Source organism: Nannospalax galili, unplaced genomic scaffold (assembly GCF_000622305.1).
Source record: "Nannospalax galili isolate Female #2095 unplaced genomic scaffold, S.galili_v1.0 scaffold82, whole genome shotgun sequence".
In the NCBI taxonomy this organism is placed as follows: domain Eukaryota; kingdom Metazoa; phylum Chordata; class Mammalia; order Rodentia; family Spalacidae; genus Nannospalax; species Nannospalax galili.
This window is the reverse complement of record NW_008348862.1, coordinates 54,272-70,065: the sequence shown is the minus strand read 5'-3', so window position 1 is coordinate 70,065 and position 15,794 is coordinate 54,272. Positions and strand designations below refer to the sequence as shown.

The following is a 15,794-nucleotide window of genomic DNA, read 5'->3' as shown; positions in this document are numbered from 1 at the left end:
AGTCTGTGTAGCATGTTGTCCCTCCCATGACGAAGGGGAGGCAGTAAGAAAGCACATGAATGAACCACAGTGACAAAGGGATAAGTTGGAAGTTGATGCACTGGGGGCCCACGGAGCACAGGAAGGGTACAGACAAGCAGGAACAGGGATAGGAAAAAGTGAGGAGCAGGAGGCTGAGGTCCCTGAGACATGTTTCTGTAGAACCCGAACTTTGGGGACTTTGTAAAATTCTGCATACCAAGAAATAGCAATTAATAAAAGCAAACAGAATGTGAGAGAATCCCAATGTGGGACAGAGATACCAACAACCAGTAGCATTCCAAGTGAGTAACAACTTCCCCGAAGGAGGTCGGGGGAAGAAATGACCTAAATGATCCAGATAACATGATTTGAACAGGAAAGCGTAAGGCTCAGGGCAAAAGAAGAGATTCAGAGATAAGAGGTTCTGCCATCCCATCAGCATGTGCTTACTTCTCACGCTGGCTTGTGTGGGCAGTGGTGATGGCTTTATTCCTGTAGGCTCATTAGCACATGCATATTTCTTCTGGGGGCTTGCACTGACAGGAGTGGACGTGTGGGTGTGCAGCAGGAGGGAAAATCATGCAGACTCTGAATTTTACGTTCTAGGCCAGGATTCCTATTCATCAGACAGAGGATTTCATTTAGTAGCTAGAAAAATCTATTGGATTGAAAAATCTGGTCTTGGTATGAACTCATCATGTTAACTTATGCATGTGCAAATGAATACAGAAACATACACGACAGTATGTATGTGGGGCTGGAGAGCTGGCTCAGTGGTTAAGAGCACTGACTGCTCATGCAGAGGACCTGAGTTTGTGTCCCAGCACTCACATGGCAGCTAAAACTGTCCTAACTCCAGTTACAGGAGATCCAACACCCTCTTCTGACCTGCACTGGCACTGAACGACAGTACACTCAAACACATAAAATAAAAATAATAAATAATTATTTAAAAAGAGTTGTATGCATGTGTGGGTGAAACAGGCAGTCTGGGATCACTGAAGCCTCAGAAACAATGAGCTCACACAGAGGTCAGCCCATAACTTTGAGTACTGTCCCCAGAGAGAAGCAAAAAAATCTCTGGAGCAATGGCTGAGGTCACGGCTAGAGAGGAAGAGGTAAAGATAAGTGTGGCATTGATTTCCAAGAGGAAGTCTCTAGACATGTTCATGTACTATGTATTGAACATGACTTAATGTGTGGAAATCATATGTTGAGAGGGTAACAGCACTATTTCTATATTTTGAAAAAAATGAGCCTGAATCAAATTATGATAAAATATCAGGGAAGTCCAAGTTGAAGCACATGCTACAAAAAGCAGGGAGCATTCTTCAAAGGCACCAGCATCATAAAGACAAGGAGAGCTGCCTTAGTGGAGGTGACCACAGGGAGTGGGTGTCCAGATGAAGCTTCACACTTGGAAGAATATTTGGGACTTCAACTGTTCCTTTCCAGTTTGAGGCCTGAACTGAGGTCTTTGTGCATGCTAGATACATGGTTTGCCACAGAGCTGCACTCTTAATCCTGTGAAACTTTTATACCTTCCAAGTTATTTTCTAAAACATCCTTAAAGAACACATTTTCACTCAAAATAACCCCCAGGATTTGATTCAAATAGCATTTTAAATTGTTAAACTGACATAAGTACATCAAGGACCATTGGTCTGTCCTTTCTACTCCTGTATAGGTCTGCACATTTCCAATACAGAAGGAAATGTTTATTGAGCCCCTTCTATGTGCTATACAGAGTGGCCAACCAAGGGAAGCTGCAGCTCTGCCCTCCAGAGCACCCAGCTCCTGGCTTTTCACTGTGTCTGGAGAGGGACAGGATGGAGGAAGCAGAGCATCCCCAGGCAGATGGAGAGGGCCAGGGCTACAGAGAAAGGCTAAAGTGCAAACAAGCAAGAGAAGGGTCTGCACATGACCACAGGGACATCACACATGGCAGGAGGAGGCTAAGGGCTTCACATCCAGAACTGGGACAATGCAGCCAGTTCCCTCAGGTAACAGCTTACTCAGAGGAACTCATTATTTAGCCATTTTTACAAATGCATTTGAAATCTCCCCATTCCCTCTACAATCCTGTTATCACTCTCTGAGGACACTCTCCTGACCCCACTGAGTTCTGTTTTTAGCTCCATAAACCCTGCAGCCTGTTTACTTCATGAACTCTTTCAAGATCAGTGTTCAAACAAAACTGATCCTGTGCTTGAGACCCTGTGCTAGTTTGCACACTATTTCCCTGGATGGGCAGCACCCACTTGTCTTTTTGTCATTTGAAAAGTAAAGTAAGCGTTAATGAGAGAAATTCTGTAGTTGAAGACAATTAGCAGTATACCAAGAAAAAAGAGGCCAGACCTGTTGATGGTAAGGTATGCAGACTTAGACAAGTGTCATGCAGCTCTGAAGTTGACTACATCATCTGGTAATGCTCCATAAACCAAGAGCTAGGAATGAATGATTATAACTGAAATTATAAACGAACACATAACTCCCTCTGTCCTCTCTCCCTCCCATCCTTGCTCCCCCTCTCCCTCCCTTCTTCCATTCCTTCCGTTTTTTTCCCCCCAGAGTTTCAGTAGAGTTGCTTACATGAGCACAGGTGACTATTTATAGGAACATGGGAACCTTCTTAATGACTAAAGGAACTGTATAAATCTCTGGGCAAGGGTGGAGACCAAGGGCTGCTCCCAGATTTGAAATCTTTTTAGTCCACCATGAACCTTTGATACCTTGAAATCTATGGGAGTGGCTGTTCTCTATCGGTGCCACACCCTTGGGCATGAGCTGTCACCTTATTAAAGTGGCTTCCACACCATCTGGAGCTGGAGTGGGGCAGCTGCGTAGAGAAGAAGCCTGGACATTACTAGGTTAGTACTCTCCATTTTAACCTGCATGCAGTGTTCTCGGGTCTGCTTCTCTTGTAAAAGAGTTTTGAGTGTTTTCACTAGCCAGTATTAGCCATATAAAACAATTATGTAATCTTCCTGTGTGTATATAGTACATTTTGATCATATTCACCACCCATCACCATTGATTTCACTTGAATTTGGTTCTTGTTCAGACGACTTGCTTTGTGACTGAACATCAGGCAGTGAGCGATTTCTCTTCTTTCACTCCCTCTCTCTGTCCTCCTCCCTCCTTCCCCCATTCCCTCCTTCTAACCCTCTCTTCCTTCTTCCCTCTCCTTCTCTTCCTTTCCTGCATCCCCAGCTCCTGTTCTTTTGCTCCTGTCCTTCTCATTGTCTTTCCATCCTTCCTCTTCCTCCTCCTTCAGCAGTGCTGATCAAAGGCTGGTGGGATGTGACGTCTCACATTTGCTATGGAATCTAAACGCATGGGGTTTGGGACGGTGAGGCAAGTGGACCTGGATTTGCCTCTTAGGAAAACTTAAGATCAACTATGCTCTTCTCTCGAATTGCCATGTTCAGATCCAACACAGAATTTTCAGAGTTCTTTCATTTGAGAAGATGAATATTCTCAAGGCTGCCCTGCCAAAGCACTTACCCAGCTTTTTTTTTTTTTTTTTATCATGCTTTGAGAATTCTATTTAAACAGCAGAACAGCAGATTTCATAATTAGGATTTGCTAGTTTATTACTAGCTTATTACTTAATTGCCCAGTGCTACCTTATTTTTAAATGATTAACCCAGTAAAGCAAATGCTAAAAAAAGGGAAAATATGGGTCTTGAGCTAACAAGCCCTGTGATCTCTATGGACTGTGGAGTGGAGGGAACATTGCATAACATACTAGGTGAAAGGCTATCTTCTGTTTCCTTACTGCTCACAGGTGGGGCGGGGTAAGTGGCAGGCAAGAAAACATTAAACTTTTTAAACTCTAAGAATTCTGTAACAAGATATAGCTGAAGAAACTAGTCTGAATATGAGAACTAGGTTAAATTAAAATGTCACTAAGCAGGTGGATGGTCCTCTAGGGTTCAAAGCACTGGCCACAAACCTGGGGAAGGCTAGCTGACTTCTTAGATCCCTTGTAGCTCTAAAACTTAGAAGTTTAAAGGAAGAGCTAAATTCATCAGCATATAAGCAGTTTTACATTTATTTATTTATTTTTATTTTATACGTATGAATGCTATGCCCGCATGTAAGTGCACCTGTGTCCTGCAGTGCCCATAGAAGATAGAAGAGGCTGTTGGATCCCCTGGAACTAGAGTTACAGATGGTTCTTAGCTGCCATGTGGGTGTTGGGATTCGAACCTGGGTCTGTTGCAAGAACAGCCAGTGCTCTTAACTGCTGAGCCATCTCTCCAGACCATATGTAGTTTTAATAAGGCACATAATAACCAAGTAGAATGCAACATAATAAGACTCGCTGATGCCATGGAATAACTGCTAAATAAAGGTCTTCTATGAAAAGCCTCAGAATCTCACAGCGCAGCCTGTGAAGTCTCACTGATTTTAAAGCTCTACAGGCCAAGCTGTAATTCATGGGAGAAAACAGACAGAAAGACAGCCATAAAAGAACAGGCACTTTATACTATGCTGCAAGCAGGTCTTTGATTCCCAGGAGGAGCAACCATAACCCAAGATGAGAGGGGTAAGAAAGCTGCGCAGGCGGGGGATGGGATGGGATGCTGACTCAGCAGGCCTGAGCCCACGGGGCAGAAAGGGCAGGCGCTTACTCATCTTTCTCAGCTGGGAGTCTTCTCCCCGGGCTCCGACTTGGTTGGCTAAGGGAATGATGATGCTTGTATGGAATTCTCAGGAACCGTACAGTGCAGAGCAGTCTGTCCTGTCAGCCATCCCTAACCAAGTCTGGAGTCTAGACGGGACTTCAGCCCAGGTAGCCCAAGCTCCAAACAGCTGCTATCCTGTTCCCTTGCAGCCATTGTCCTCACTTGGCCGTGGAAACTGCTCAGTGGAGGTGACTTAGGACGCTTCCACCACGCTCTTTAAAACAGATAACTCATTTGTTTATAAATCAGAAAGAGGGCATAAGAGAAAGAATACAGATTGCCTAGCGCATTTAAAATATTTTGACATAAAATTCAAGTTTCACACTAATCTTTCACATATACAGTGTCAAGAGAAATACTCTTACACTAAAACAAAGAACAACCAGAAATCTTACAAAAACTTTAAGCATTTCTACCTTGAGATAAAAATGACACTATTGAGAAATAATTGAGGGGGCTGGAGAGAAATGGATCAGCAGTTAAGAATACTGACTGTTCTTGCAAAAGACCCAGATGTGAATCCCAGCACCCACATGATGGCTAACAACCATCTGTAACTCCAGTTTCAGGGGATTCGATGTGTTCTTTTGACCTCCATGGGCATTGCATGACACGGGTGCACATGCACACATGGAGGCATAACACTCATACACATAAAATAAAAATAAAATAAATTTTAAAAAAGAAAGAACTGAGGATCCCTGGTGGAGTTTTTGTTCTTGCCCACTCATCGTTGTGCATCTCTGGATTTTTAGGACATGGTTCCTAAGCAGTTTAGATTCTCTTTGCTTGAAAAAAAAAATAATGTCATAAACAAAACATTTTATGTCACAACACTTAAAATAAAATACAGGGACTGACCAGATGGCTCAATGATTCAGGGCACTTGCTGCACTGCTTGTGACCTGAGTTCAACACCTGGAATCCACGGAATAGGTGCCAGGTGTACCCTCTGCATAACAGAACCAATTTCTTTTTTCAAAAAGGAAGGGATATAGCTTCCAGGCAGTCCGCTAGAACTTGTAGAGCCAGCCCCAATTGATAGGCAAAAGCAAAAGCCTATTACTATGAAGATATATTCCATGATGTGGTGAAAGGAGAAAACCGACTCCAGCATGTTGCCTTCTGAGCTCCACATATGGGCAGTGGAAGGTACATGCACACACACAAATACACATACGGGCAGTGGAAGGTACATGCCCACACACAAACACACATGGGCAGTGGAAGGTACATGCCCGCACACAAACACACATACAAATAAGTGCTAAAACTTTTGAAATATAAAACTATGACTGAAATTGTCCCTCTCTAAGTCTGGGCAATTGATCCCCTGGCTTTTCAGTGAGTCAGGTGGGTTTTGCACCCACACCCCTGCCACAACCTGTCTGACTCCACTGCTGACTTACCTGCTGATTGGGTGAGACCCTCTTCTATATGCTGCTGTCAGACGTAGCCTGGAATAGAGTGGTGGTTCTGGAAAAGTGAGACGACTTTGTTCCCCAGAGAACACTTGGCAAAGTCTAGAGATATCTGGGGTTGTCATGTTGGAGGGTGGGGGCAACACAACATTACACTCTGGAGGCTGCTTAGGAAATAAACCATGTTGCCCAGGACAGCTTCACAGAACCAAAGAACAGTATGAAAGAGCCTTAGAACATAGCAGCAAAGACCTGCCAGGTTTGTAGGCTAGTCCGCGTCTCACATCTGACGCCACTTCAGGGTACACAGTCACATGTCATATGCACAAAAATGGAACTAATTTAAAGTCACAAAAAACACATAGATTTTCCACATAAGACACTCTCTGAGGGGGCTTTGAAGACTCCTCAGTAGTTAAGAATGTATGCTGTACTTACAGAGTTTAGCTCCCAATACCTACATCAGACAGCTTACAACCATCTGTTATTCTATCTTTAGGGGGTCTGGTACCCTCTTCTCCCCTTATGGGCCCTGCACTCAATGTGCACACCCCCCCCAGTGGGGTGTTGATTTCACAGCCCACTTATTAGTAGTGATGCAGAATTTGCAGGAGACTGTTGTAGGAATTAAGGTGCACTGGGTGTTACAGTTTCCTCACTGTGTAACCTCTCTGGATATCAATCTCTTCACCTGTAAACTGAGAACAATAAGATTTCTGCAATAATTAATCTCTGTGATGATTAAGTGAAGATTCAAAAAAGAAACTTTCCTTTATGTGGTACACACTAAATGCAACTATTTTCCTTATAATATAAAGTTAAGATATTAACAACTCTTTTTCTAGATCATAAAACACTATATAAGCCAGCAGTGGAAAAACAGAATTCCAACAAAATTAAGTGCCTTCTCCTGTGCGGAGATTCAGGTTTTGGCCACAGCCAGGGCCATTGAGAGCTTCTGAACAGAGCAGCCAGGAGCCAAAGCACTGGGAAATGAATGACTTACTTGGCTCTGTCTCCCTCTCCCTGTCTGTGATGTCTCTGGTTTTCAAGGCTCACCGGGCTCCCAGGTCCTTCATCACTGCAGGACCCAGGCTGCTCTGTTTGTGTCTCCAAACTGTAGATGAACAGCATAAGGAGACTGGCTTGATGATCTCTGATACATGAGAATTTAGGTCAAGAATATCTTCCTGAGCCTCTTGCAAGCCTCTGTGAAGAAGGCAGACTGCTTTCTGTGGTGCTGTGCTATTAACCATAATCACAAGGCAAAATGTTACCCTGACAGTCAATTCATGAATTATTTTACTCACATTTAGTGAGACAGAGGGACAGCTGCAATGGCCGGGAAGCCCGTGCTTCACTACTTCAATGGTCGAGGCAGAATGGAGTGCATACGGTGGCTCTTGGCTGCAGCAGGAGTGGAGGTAGGTAATGCATTGGATCTTCTTCAGCTGGACCTAAAAGTCCCTTTTAAAAACGTTTCATGTGGCTAGAGAGTAGGGCACTGGCAGAGGACCTGGTTCAATTCCCAGCACCGACATGGAGCTAGGAACTGTCTATAACTCCAGTTCCAGGGGCCCAGCACCTTCTGACCTCTGTAGGCATTGCACAACACAGATGCACTTGCATACATGCAAGCAAGACATGTAAAGTAAAAGAAAAATATATTTTAAAATATGTAAAAATGTTTCTAAGCCAGGAGACTTCATTCTAGGTAAACTAGAAACAGATTCACTTAAACAATAATCTCCAGTTATTAAGAAACAGATGGGCAGATTTGAACAAATGAAAATTTCAAAACTCAAGTGGCACATTTCCAACTGAAAGATGTTTTTAAGAGAAAACATAATTAAATAGTCAATTGTTTCTTAATTGAAACGAGTACTGATTGAATATTATGTAATGTATTAAATGATTATCGTAAATTTCCATTATGATGTGTCTGATTTTAGGTGAGACTTTGCTATTTTGAAATAGTGCTTACATTTTAGATGTTCATGGTGAAGTATCTGTGACACAAACATGGGATACATTAGGTATTTTCACTTGACGGCCAGAGTTGAAAAAAAATGCACAAAGAGACGAAGCAAGACTAACTCAGTTGACAGGTACTGGAGCTGGGAACTGATACACAGAGAGTCCTTGTATTTTGTCTGCATGTTTATAGTATGCTAGAAATTTACATGATGAAAATGTACATATATCATAAAAATCAGCTAAATTTAAAATATAAATAAAAAACTGGGAGGCATGAGACCACGGTTAGTGACAAGCAGCCTGTCAAAGCAGCAGATTTATTTCACAAGTTCTTCGTGGAGATTATTAAGTGCCAGTTTGGCGCTGGTCCGGAGGATACACCTGGTGAATGAGACAGACCTTTCGCCAGGTGGCCTGCGCATGTATAAGCTTTCAGGAAGTATGAGTGGCCTCAGTGAGGAGGGAAGCAGGCATTCTGCAGAGCTGAAAGTTATTCTTTCTGGCTTTTGAACAGGAAATGCTGGTAGCTTTCTGTGCTGCCCTCTAGTGGCCTCACTGGGAAAAACACATCTTTCCTCACGACAGGGATTTCCAGGAGAGGAAGCCATGAACACTGCCTGGAGAGCTGTCCCTCAGTTAGAAGCAGAAATGGGGAGCTAAAGGGAGGTCACCTCCTGGGAAGGCACTTTTGATGTAGTCCCTCAGAGTCCTGACGGCATGTTCACCTCAGCCTTGGATTTCCACTTTCTCCATTCCCAGTGAATGGGCTTCAGACTGAGCCTTTCCCAAATGAAGACGTGCATAAGAACGGAAAACTCTGTAGTGCCGGTCCAGGGCTTTTCTTTACTAAACGAACAACTGGATTCCAATGTCCACATGCAGCTTTGTGGCTCCGGGCAGGCTCTACATCATGAACCTGATGAGGTTAGCACAGGAGGGAAAGTAGGGGTGAGACCATCTGCTTCGAAGCCTTCCTCTTCTTTCCCACAGGGACTGAGAAGGCAGTGGGTGGGGCTGTTAGAGGCCTTGGCTCAAAGCTTCTGGGCTCTCTTGCTCAAAGGCTGGTCATTGGCATCAGCCTCATCACCAACATCGCTCCCGCCAACCCCACCAGGATTCATCCACACTCTTGTGATGACAACCAACATGCCTATGCTTTGGATGCTGTGTAATTGTTGGTACTTACACTATCTGATTGGCTTAATGGTATGCACTCAACAACAAACTGTTTAACTAAGCAAGAAGGACACTATTTCTAACATTTCATGGTTTAAAAAATCTCTTTAAACTCTAAAAGGAAAGGAGTGACTTAAATTACACTAGAGAACTGGGGAGATGGCTCAGTGCCTTAAGGTAAAGCCAGATGACCTGAGATCGCCTCCCCAAAATCCATGTTAAAACCTGAAGTGGTTTGTCTTCTGACCGCCACACATGTTGTGTATGTGAACTCTCACACACAAATATGAACATACATGTACACAAAAATGAATGAATAAATATTTAAAAATAAAATACAGCAAAGGTCATGTGGTATAAGAAACTTAGATGGGGGCTTGACTCATGGCTCAGCAGTTACAGCACATTGTGCTCTTGCAGATGACCAGAGTCATTCCCGGCACCTACGTATGCAGTTTAGGGTATGTGCTGATCTTGCAGAAGTCCTGAGTTTGGTTCCCAGCATCCACATAAGATGGCTGAAGACCACCTCTAACTCCAGTTCCTGAGGGACCACAGCCTCTGGCCTCCACTGCCTTTGACCTCCATGGCGACTGCATTCACATGCAAAAACGCACACAAATACACACATATACACATAACTAAAAATAAAAAGTCTTTAAAAAAAGACAATTGGATGAACTATATAACAGGCTTTCCTGAGATCCTAAGACCTCCGAAGTCAAAGGCGTGGTGCTTTCCCTCCTTTACTTCACTTGCATGTTATGATCTAACCATGGACAATGGTGGAGTCAGGCAGAGTCATACACAAGAACAGGCTGCTGTGCATTGTGACCAACACCCTTTTATTGACAGATGTCATCTATGTTTCCAAGTGACCATGGTCCGACTCCTTTGAATCCACTTCCACACTAAGAAGGGTTAATCTCTGCACATTAACTAGCAAACAGCGACAAGTTCAAAGGACTACTATGATACGGAATGAACTAATGAGAATGAACTGATTTTTTCTGTTTCCAGTTTGAAGAGAAGTTTGTAGAAACTCCAGAAGACATGGAAAAGTTAATAAAAGGTAATAATCAGTATCTGAATGTCCCCAATGAGATTCCTAGAAGGCTTTAATACAAGATGATGGCTACATGTTGGTTGGCTGGTTGTTGGGAACGGTCAAGAAGTGCAGTGATAGGATGTAAGTGGTGCAGCTCCCTGAGCATTCTGACGACCCAGACAGTGTAAAATGAGCTAGAATTCCCTGAGTATCCACCCAGTGCCTTGTGAAAGTTTTCTCATGGTTTATGCACCAGAGTGAGCTGTCTCACTCAGACTGTGACTCACTCACTCACTCACTCACTCACTCACTCACTCACTCAGGCTGTGTCTCATTCCCTCACTCACTTGGGGATTCTCACTCACACTGTCCTCTGTCCATGCGAACACATGACCATGCATTAAATCATTGTGAAAGAGACAGCTGGGACAATTTTCTTGAGCATTTTCATGTATGGCTTATGATGAGTTACTGTCTCATCATCAAAACATGATGGAAGAACACACACTAGGCCCTGTCTCACAGGAACACACATAGAAACCTGTCTCATAACCCACCTTAATGATAAGTGCACATAAGAACATGGAAACGTCCTACTTACCTACGTTTGCCTAGCAGCCCTGGTAAATCCCACTTACCCTTCCTAATACACCCAAGGAGATGAATTAGCATAGAAACATACATAAGAGACATGATATGAATCTGGAAAGAAAATAAAAGATGGATGAAATAAGCTACAAAGCCAAAAGACCATAAATATGACAAAGAAACAGAAAGCTAAAAATAAAATGCTGTTTCATGTGAAAGTCTGCCAGGAAATAATATTTCTCATTTTTTTGTATATTTAGTCGTTTCAATAAAATTCTCTACTCCTGAGAAGTGGGACTTGGCTATTTCACAGGCTTTTTATTCTTTCCTTCTAAAGATGGGAGCTTGATGTACCAGCAAGTCCCCATGGTGGAGATTGACGGCATGAAGCTGGTGCAGACCAGAGCCATTCTCAACTACATTGCTACCAAATACAACCTCTATGGGAAGGACATGAAGGAGAGAGCCCTGTATGCTGTATTTTCTGTTATTATTCCAACACATACACAGCAAGTACTTGGGTCCATTGTTGAATGCATGAGAGTATGGTAGGGGTTTATGGCCAGAAGTCAGCTGGTCCTGGGAATAAACACTTAGGCCAAGTATGGCAGAGTCTTATGGAGAGAGGGAAGAGAACACTTGGGGTGGATGCAAGTGACAGTGGATACAGCAGAGGATGATTTTCCAGCACAGCACAAGGACAGAGTTCCAAATACACGTTTGACTGTCTGGATGATTTTGTCTCTCAGGATTGACATGTATGCAGAAGGTATTTTCGATCTGAGTGAAATGGTGATGAGTCTGGTGTTATGTCCTCCAGACCAAAGAGAGGCAAATATTGCCTTGGTCAAAAACAAGATAAAAAACCGTTACTTGCCTGCCTTTGAAAAGGTAAGTGGGCTCTTTAGGGTTCGGGGCACTAAGTTCAGAGGACAAGAGAAAATAGGCGCTGGGCATTCCTACAGCATTCACCTTTGCTCCCTGAGCCTTCCTGTGCAGCCCTTGCCCCTCAAGGCGGTGTGTAAAATGGTCTGTGAAGAAGCACTGTGTAGTCATGGTGACCTAGCGTTCAGTATTCAACCAGGTCATCACCAGAACTTGATCTGTAGAGGGCAGTGAGCCACTCCAGTGATTGATCTAGATCCTGCAGGACACGATGGACTTCAATTTCAGAGCAAATTGCAGAGAACACCACATGAGGGAATAGTCTGGTGCCCTGCATAGGGAGGCCTGAGGGCAGCTGCCCATCAGGAGGGTCCTGTAGTGCTTCAAGGCCAGATGAGGACAGTGGGGGTGGGAGAGAGAGGCTGATGAAGAGATGGTAAGAAAAACTGACTTGCAGGAAAGAGGTGATGGCTGTGAGGCTTGAGAGGAGAGCCATGTTCACTGAGGAAATCCTGATGTATCACCATGTGTGCTGTGCCTAGGTTAGGTTTTCTCCTTGAAGATACATCAAGAATGCTTCAGAACTACTTGAACTATCAAGTAAAAGATATTCACTAAAGATAGGGTTCTAGATAACATAGCACTCTCACAAATTCATGCGCCAATGCCAACTAACTTCAAACACTCATTTTATAAAGGACTGCCTTATTTCTTCATTCACTCACCCAAAGTTAGTCCTCGCTGCCTCTGCTGTGTGGAAACTGAAGACTGTAAAACACTGTCAGTTCCTCACACAGCCCTTCTGAAGCCTGTGTTGCTGACAATCTGGGGCCTGTCACATGATGCAATAGTTACTTTTCTGTTGCTACGATAAAACACTATGATGAAGGGAGCTTATAGAAGGAACAGTTTACTTAAACTTACAGTTCCATAGCAATTAGATTCCATCATGGGGGAGGGGGCATGGTGGAAGGAGGTGCTGAAGCAGGAGCAGAAAGCACAGCGCTCACATCTTCAAGCAGGCACAAGAAGTAGAGAGTGAATAGAAATTCTGCACGGCTTAAGAACTCTCAAAGCCCAGCCCTGGTGATGGGCTTCCTCCAGCATGGCCACACCTCCTAAAGCCTCCCAAAACAGCACCACCAATAGGGGACAAAATGTCCAAATAGTTGGAGCCTATGGGGGACATTCTCATTCAAACCACCACACATGATGTCACGGCATCCAGCCATAACAGCTTAAATCATCTGTGTTATGAAACCTAAGAACTTCACACACACACAGAAACTGTGTATTTAAAAGCATTCAATGATCACTTTTGTTTTTGTTTCTGGAAATTACAACACTTTTCTCTACATATGCAGTGCATTAGGTTAACCAACAAGCCAGTTAATAGTGTCTTGCCTTTAGCCAATGATTTAATATGTGCTTTTCCTTTTTGTTATCTATGATGCTCATATTTCTAGAATATTTATAAATGCCGCATTTCCATAAGATGCTATTATTCAAACTTGTCTCAACCAGGAAAATTGAAACAAATGTTCAGTAAACACATAGTCAGCAACCAGATAGCAAAATTAACAAGTTATGCTCTGGCTTTTACCATGTGTCTCCATTTATCCGAATATGTGTCCTTCAGTCCAACCTTCACCTTTTATCAATATAAAGTTAGCTGCAGACACCAATGCAGTTCACCCACCCTAGGCACTTCAGCATGCAGACTGTGACCCAGTGAGAGTTGGGAGTCAGAGCCAACATTGTGCGGAGATGCTCTGTTCCAGTTTGTCCACATCACTTCAGATCAGAGAAATAAGCAGGAGGCAAAGAGAGCAGAGAAGAGGAGAAACACAGACCTGAAATGTGCTCTTCTGGGGCTTAGGTTGCTGCCCTGCATGGGGGCCAGGGTCCATGGGAGCTGGGGCAGAGACACAGCAGGGAGAGGAACATCCTGAAATGTCAGGGCTCCACCCTTTTAATGTGAGGGGAGAAGCATGAGGTGGCAGGAGCTAAGCCCCAAACATCTGTGGAAGATGTAGGGAAGGTGGATGGTGTGAAGGCCAAAGGGACGTGGGAAGGGGAATGAAAAGTCCCCTGGGCTTTAAAAGAGGAGGTGGTAGCCCCCACTCTTCATGCCCATCATGAATCTCAGGCCTAGATTGATGTCTAGAACTCCATCCCTGTCAAGCAGAGGAAGAGAGTTGTCTTGACAGACTTGGGAAACACTAGTGGCTCCAGGTTGACTGTGAGTGTGTTCGCAATCTGATTCCTCAAATTCTGCAGGTGTTAAAGAGCCATGGACAAGACTACTTTGTTGGCAACAGATTAACTAGGGTTGACATTCACCTGCTGGAACTTCTCTTGTACATTGAAGAGTTGGATGCCAGCCTTCTGGCAAGCTTCCCTCTTCTGAAGGTGAGTTTACCTTACAGGCAGCTCCACATCTGCCTCCATGAATCTAATAGTGGGACCCCTATCCTGACGAGTTCCTGACCTCCAGCCTTTTGGTCTCCAAGCTGAGGTAATAGACCCTGTATCGGAGCCATGAAAATAATCGCTTTATATAAGGAGATTTGGAGGATGCTACCCCAAGAATATTCTGCCTTTTGTAATGAGAGTGGCCCAGAGCTCAGCAGATCTCTCTCTGGAGCTCTGTTCCGTGTAGGTGATTCTGGCCTCCCTGGGGTTTCTTTCTTCTCACATATCCTCTCTTTGCATTCTCTCTACGTGGGTCTTTGTCAAGCTGATTTCTTGCCTCAGTTCTGACACCTGCTCTCAGCAGTGAGCTTCCCTCTCCGCAGTACCCCGGTAAAGCCCAGAGTGTGCTTTCCCCATCTGATGACCTCCATCCTCATCTCCCAATGTGAAAAGTAGTAATTTGCCTCTGGTTAGACTTTGATGTAATCTGTTTACATTTTCCAATATCTTCATCTTTCCTTTGGATATTTCTCTCTTTTTATTCCTGAAAAAGCACAATGCTGTGAGTTAGCCCTGAAAGAATGGTTCTACAGGGTTTATGTCTAAAAGCACAGGAAGATGGTAATCTAGGTTTTCTGGTTCATGTTTTTGTCACACCTCCTGCTTCCACACTGGAGCTGTTGGAAGGACTCAGTTGGTCTTTGTCTAGGACAGGCTCAGAGTTCTGGGGCTCTGCTCACAACTAGTGTGGACTCTGAGGCTGTGGTTTCTGAATTACAGGCCCTGAAAACCAGAATTAGTAACCTTCCCAATGTGAAGAAGTTCCTGCAGCCTGGCAGCCAGAGGAAGCCTCCTCCTGATGTGGAAAAAATCGCAGAAGCAAGAAAGCTTTTCAACTTTTCATAAAGCTGCATTAAACCAGCCCATGTATATCAAACTCTGATGTTTGTAGTAATGAAGTGCTTGGTTTGATTGTGTACCTGGCTACTGTGAGATAATAAACATGAACAAATGGTGTTTGTACCAAGAGTGTTTGAAGTGTGAGTTGGAATTCCTGACACCACATATAAATAGGAAGGCAAACAATAATAAAATCAAATGGAAGCAAATCTTACAAAGGAGTAAGGTTAAAAATGAAGTAAAAGTCTGGCATGGAGGCACATGCCCTTAATCCCAGCAGAGGAAGGCAGATCTCTGTGAGGCCTGCTCTGTCTACATAGGGAGTTCCAGGCCCAGCTGGGGCTACAGGGAGACCCTGCCTCAAAAACAAACAAACAAATAAATAAATACAAAGAACAGGAGATCCTAGCAGACAGCCTGAGAGGGTGGGTTTGGGACCTCCATCAGGGTAGTGGCAAAAGAGTATGGAAAATTAAAAAAAACACAGGGATGGAATATGCAGGGGATGTGGGACACCATGAAAAGACCAAATCTACAGATCATAGGAATAGAGGAAGGAGAAGAATTTCAGGTTAATGGTTGTAAGAGTGAGACCACGGAGGACAAGTCACAGCCTTTGGGTTGCAACAGCAAGAGGTTTATTTAGGACACAGGTACCTGTGGGCACAG

At 43.9% G+C, this 15,794-nt stretch overlaps 1 protein-coding gene across 2 annotated transcripts; it reads left to right on the top strand.

Moving 5' to 3' along the window:
* Window positions 1-2,784: 2,784 nt before the first annotated feature.
* On the top strand, window positions 2,785-15,254 carry LOC103744359 (glutathione S-transferase A2). 2 transcript variants are annotated; one of them, XM_008846111.3, is made up of 7 exons: window positions 2,785-2,891; window positions 7,453-7,560; window positions 10,310-10,361; window positions 11,263-11,395; window positions 11,675-11,816; window positions 14,091-14,222; window positions 15,006-15,254. In XM_008846111.3, exons 2-7 carry the CDS (start codon window positions 7,474-7,476, stop codon window positions 15,129-15,131), a joined length of 672 nt encoding a protein of 223 aa, XP_008844333.1. In that variant the 5' UTR covers window positions 2,785-2,891; window positions 7,453-7,473; the 3' UTR covers window positions 15,132-15,254. The 2 variants fall into 2 exon arrangements, with proteins under 2 accessions (XP_008844333.1, XP_029425723.1); XM_029569863.1 differs by lacking the exons at window positions 2,785-2,891; window positions 7,453-7,560 and adding an exon at window positions 8,873-9,037.
* The last annotated feature ends 540 nt before the right edge of the window (window positions 15,255-15,794 follow it).

Coding starts and splice junctions, on each gene's coding strand:
- LOC103744359 (XM_029569863.1), top strand. CDS start 8,876: ATGGGCTTCAGACTGAGCCTTTCCCAAATGAAGACGTGCATAAGAACG. Junction 11,396..11,674: donor GACATGAAGGAGAGAGCCCT/GTATGCTGTATT, acceptor TTTGTCTCTCAG/GATTGACATGTATGCAGAAG. Junction 14,223..15,005: donor CAAGCTTCCCTCTTCTGAAG/GTGAGTTTACCT, acceptor TCTGAATTACAG/GCCCTGAAAACCAGAATTAG.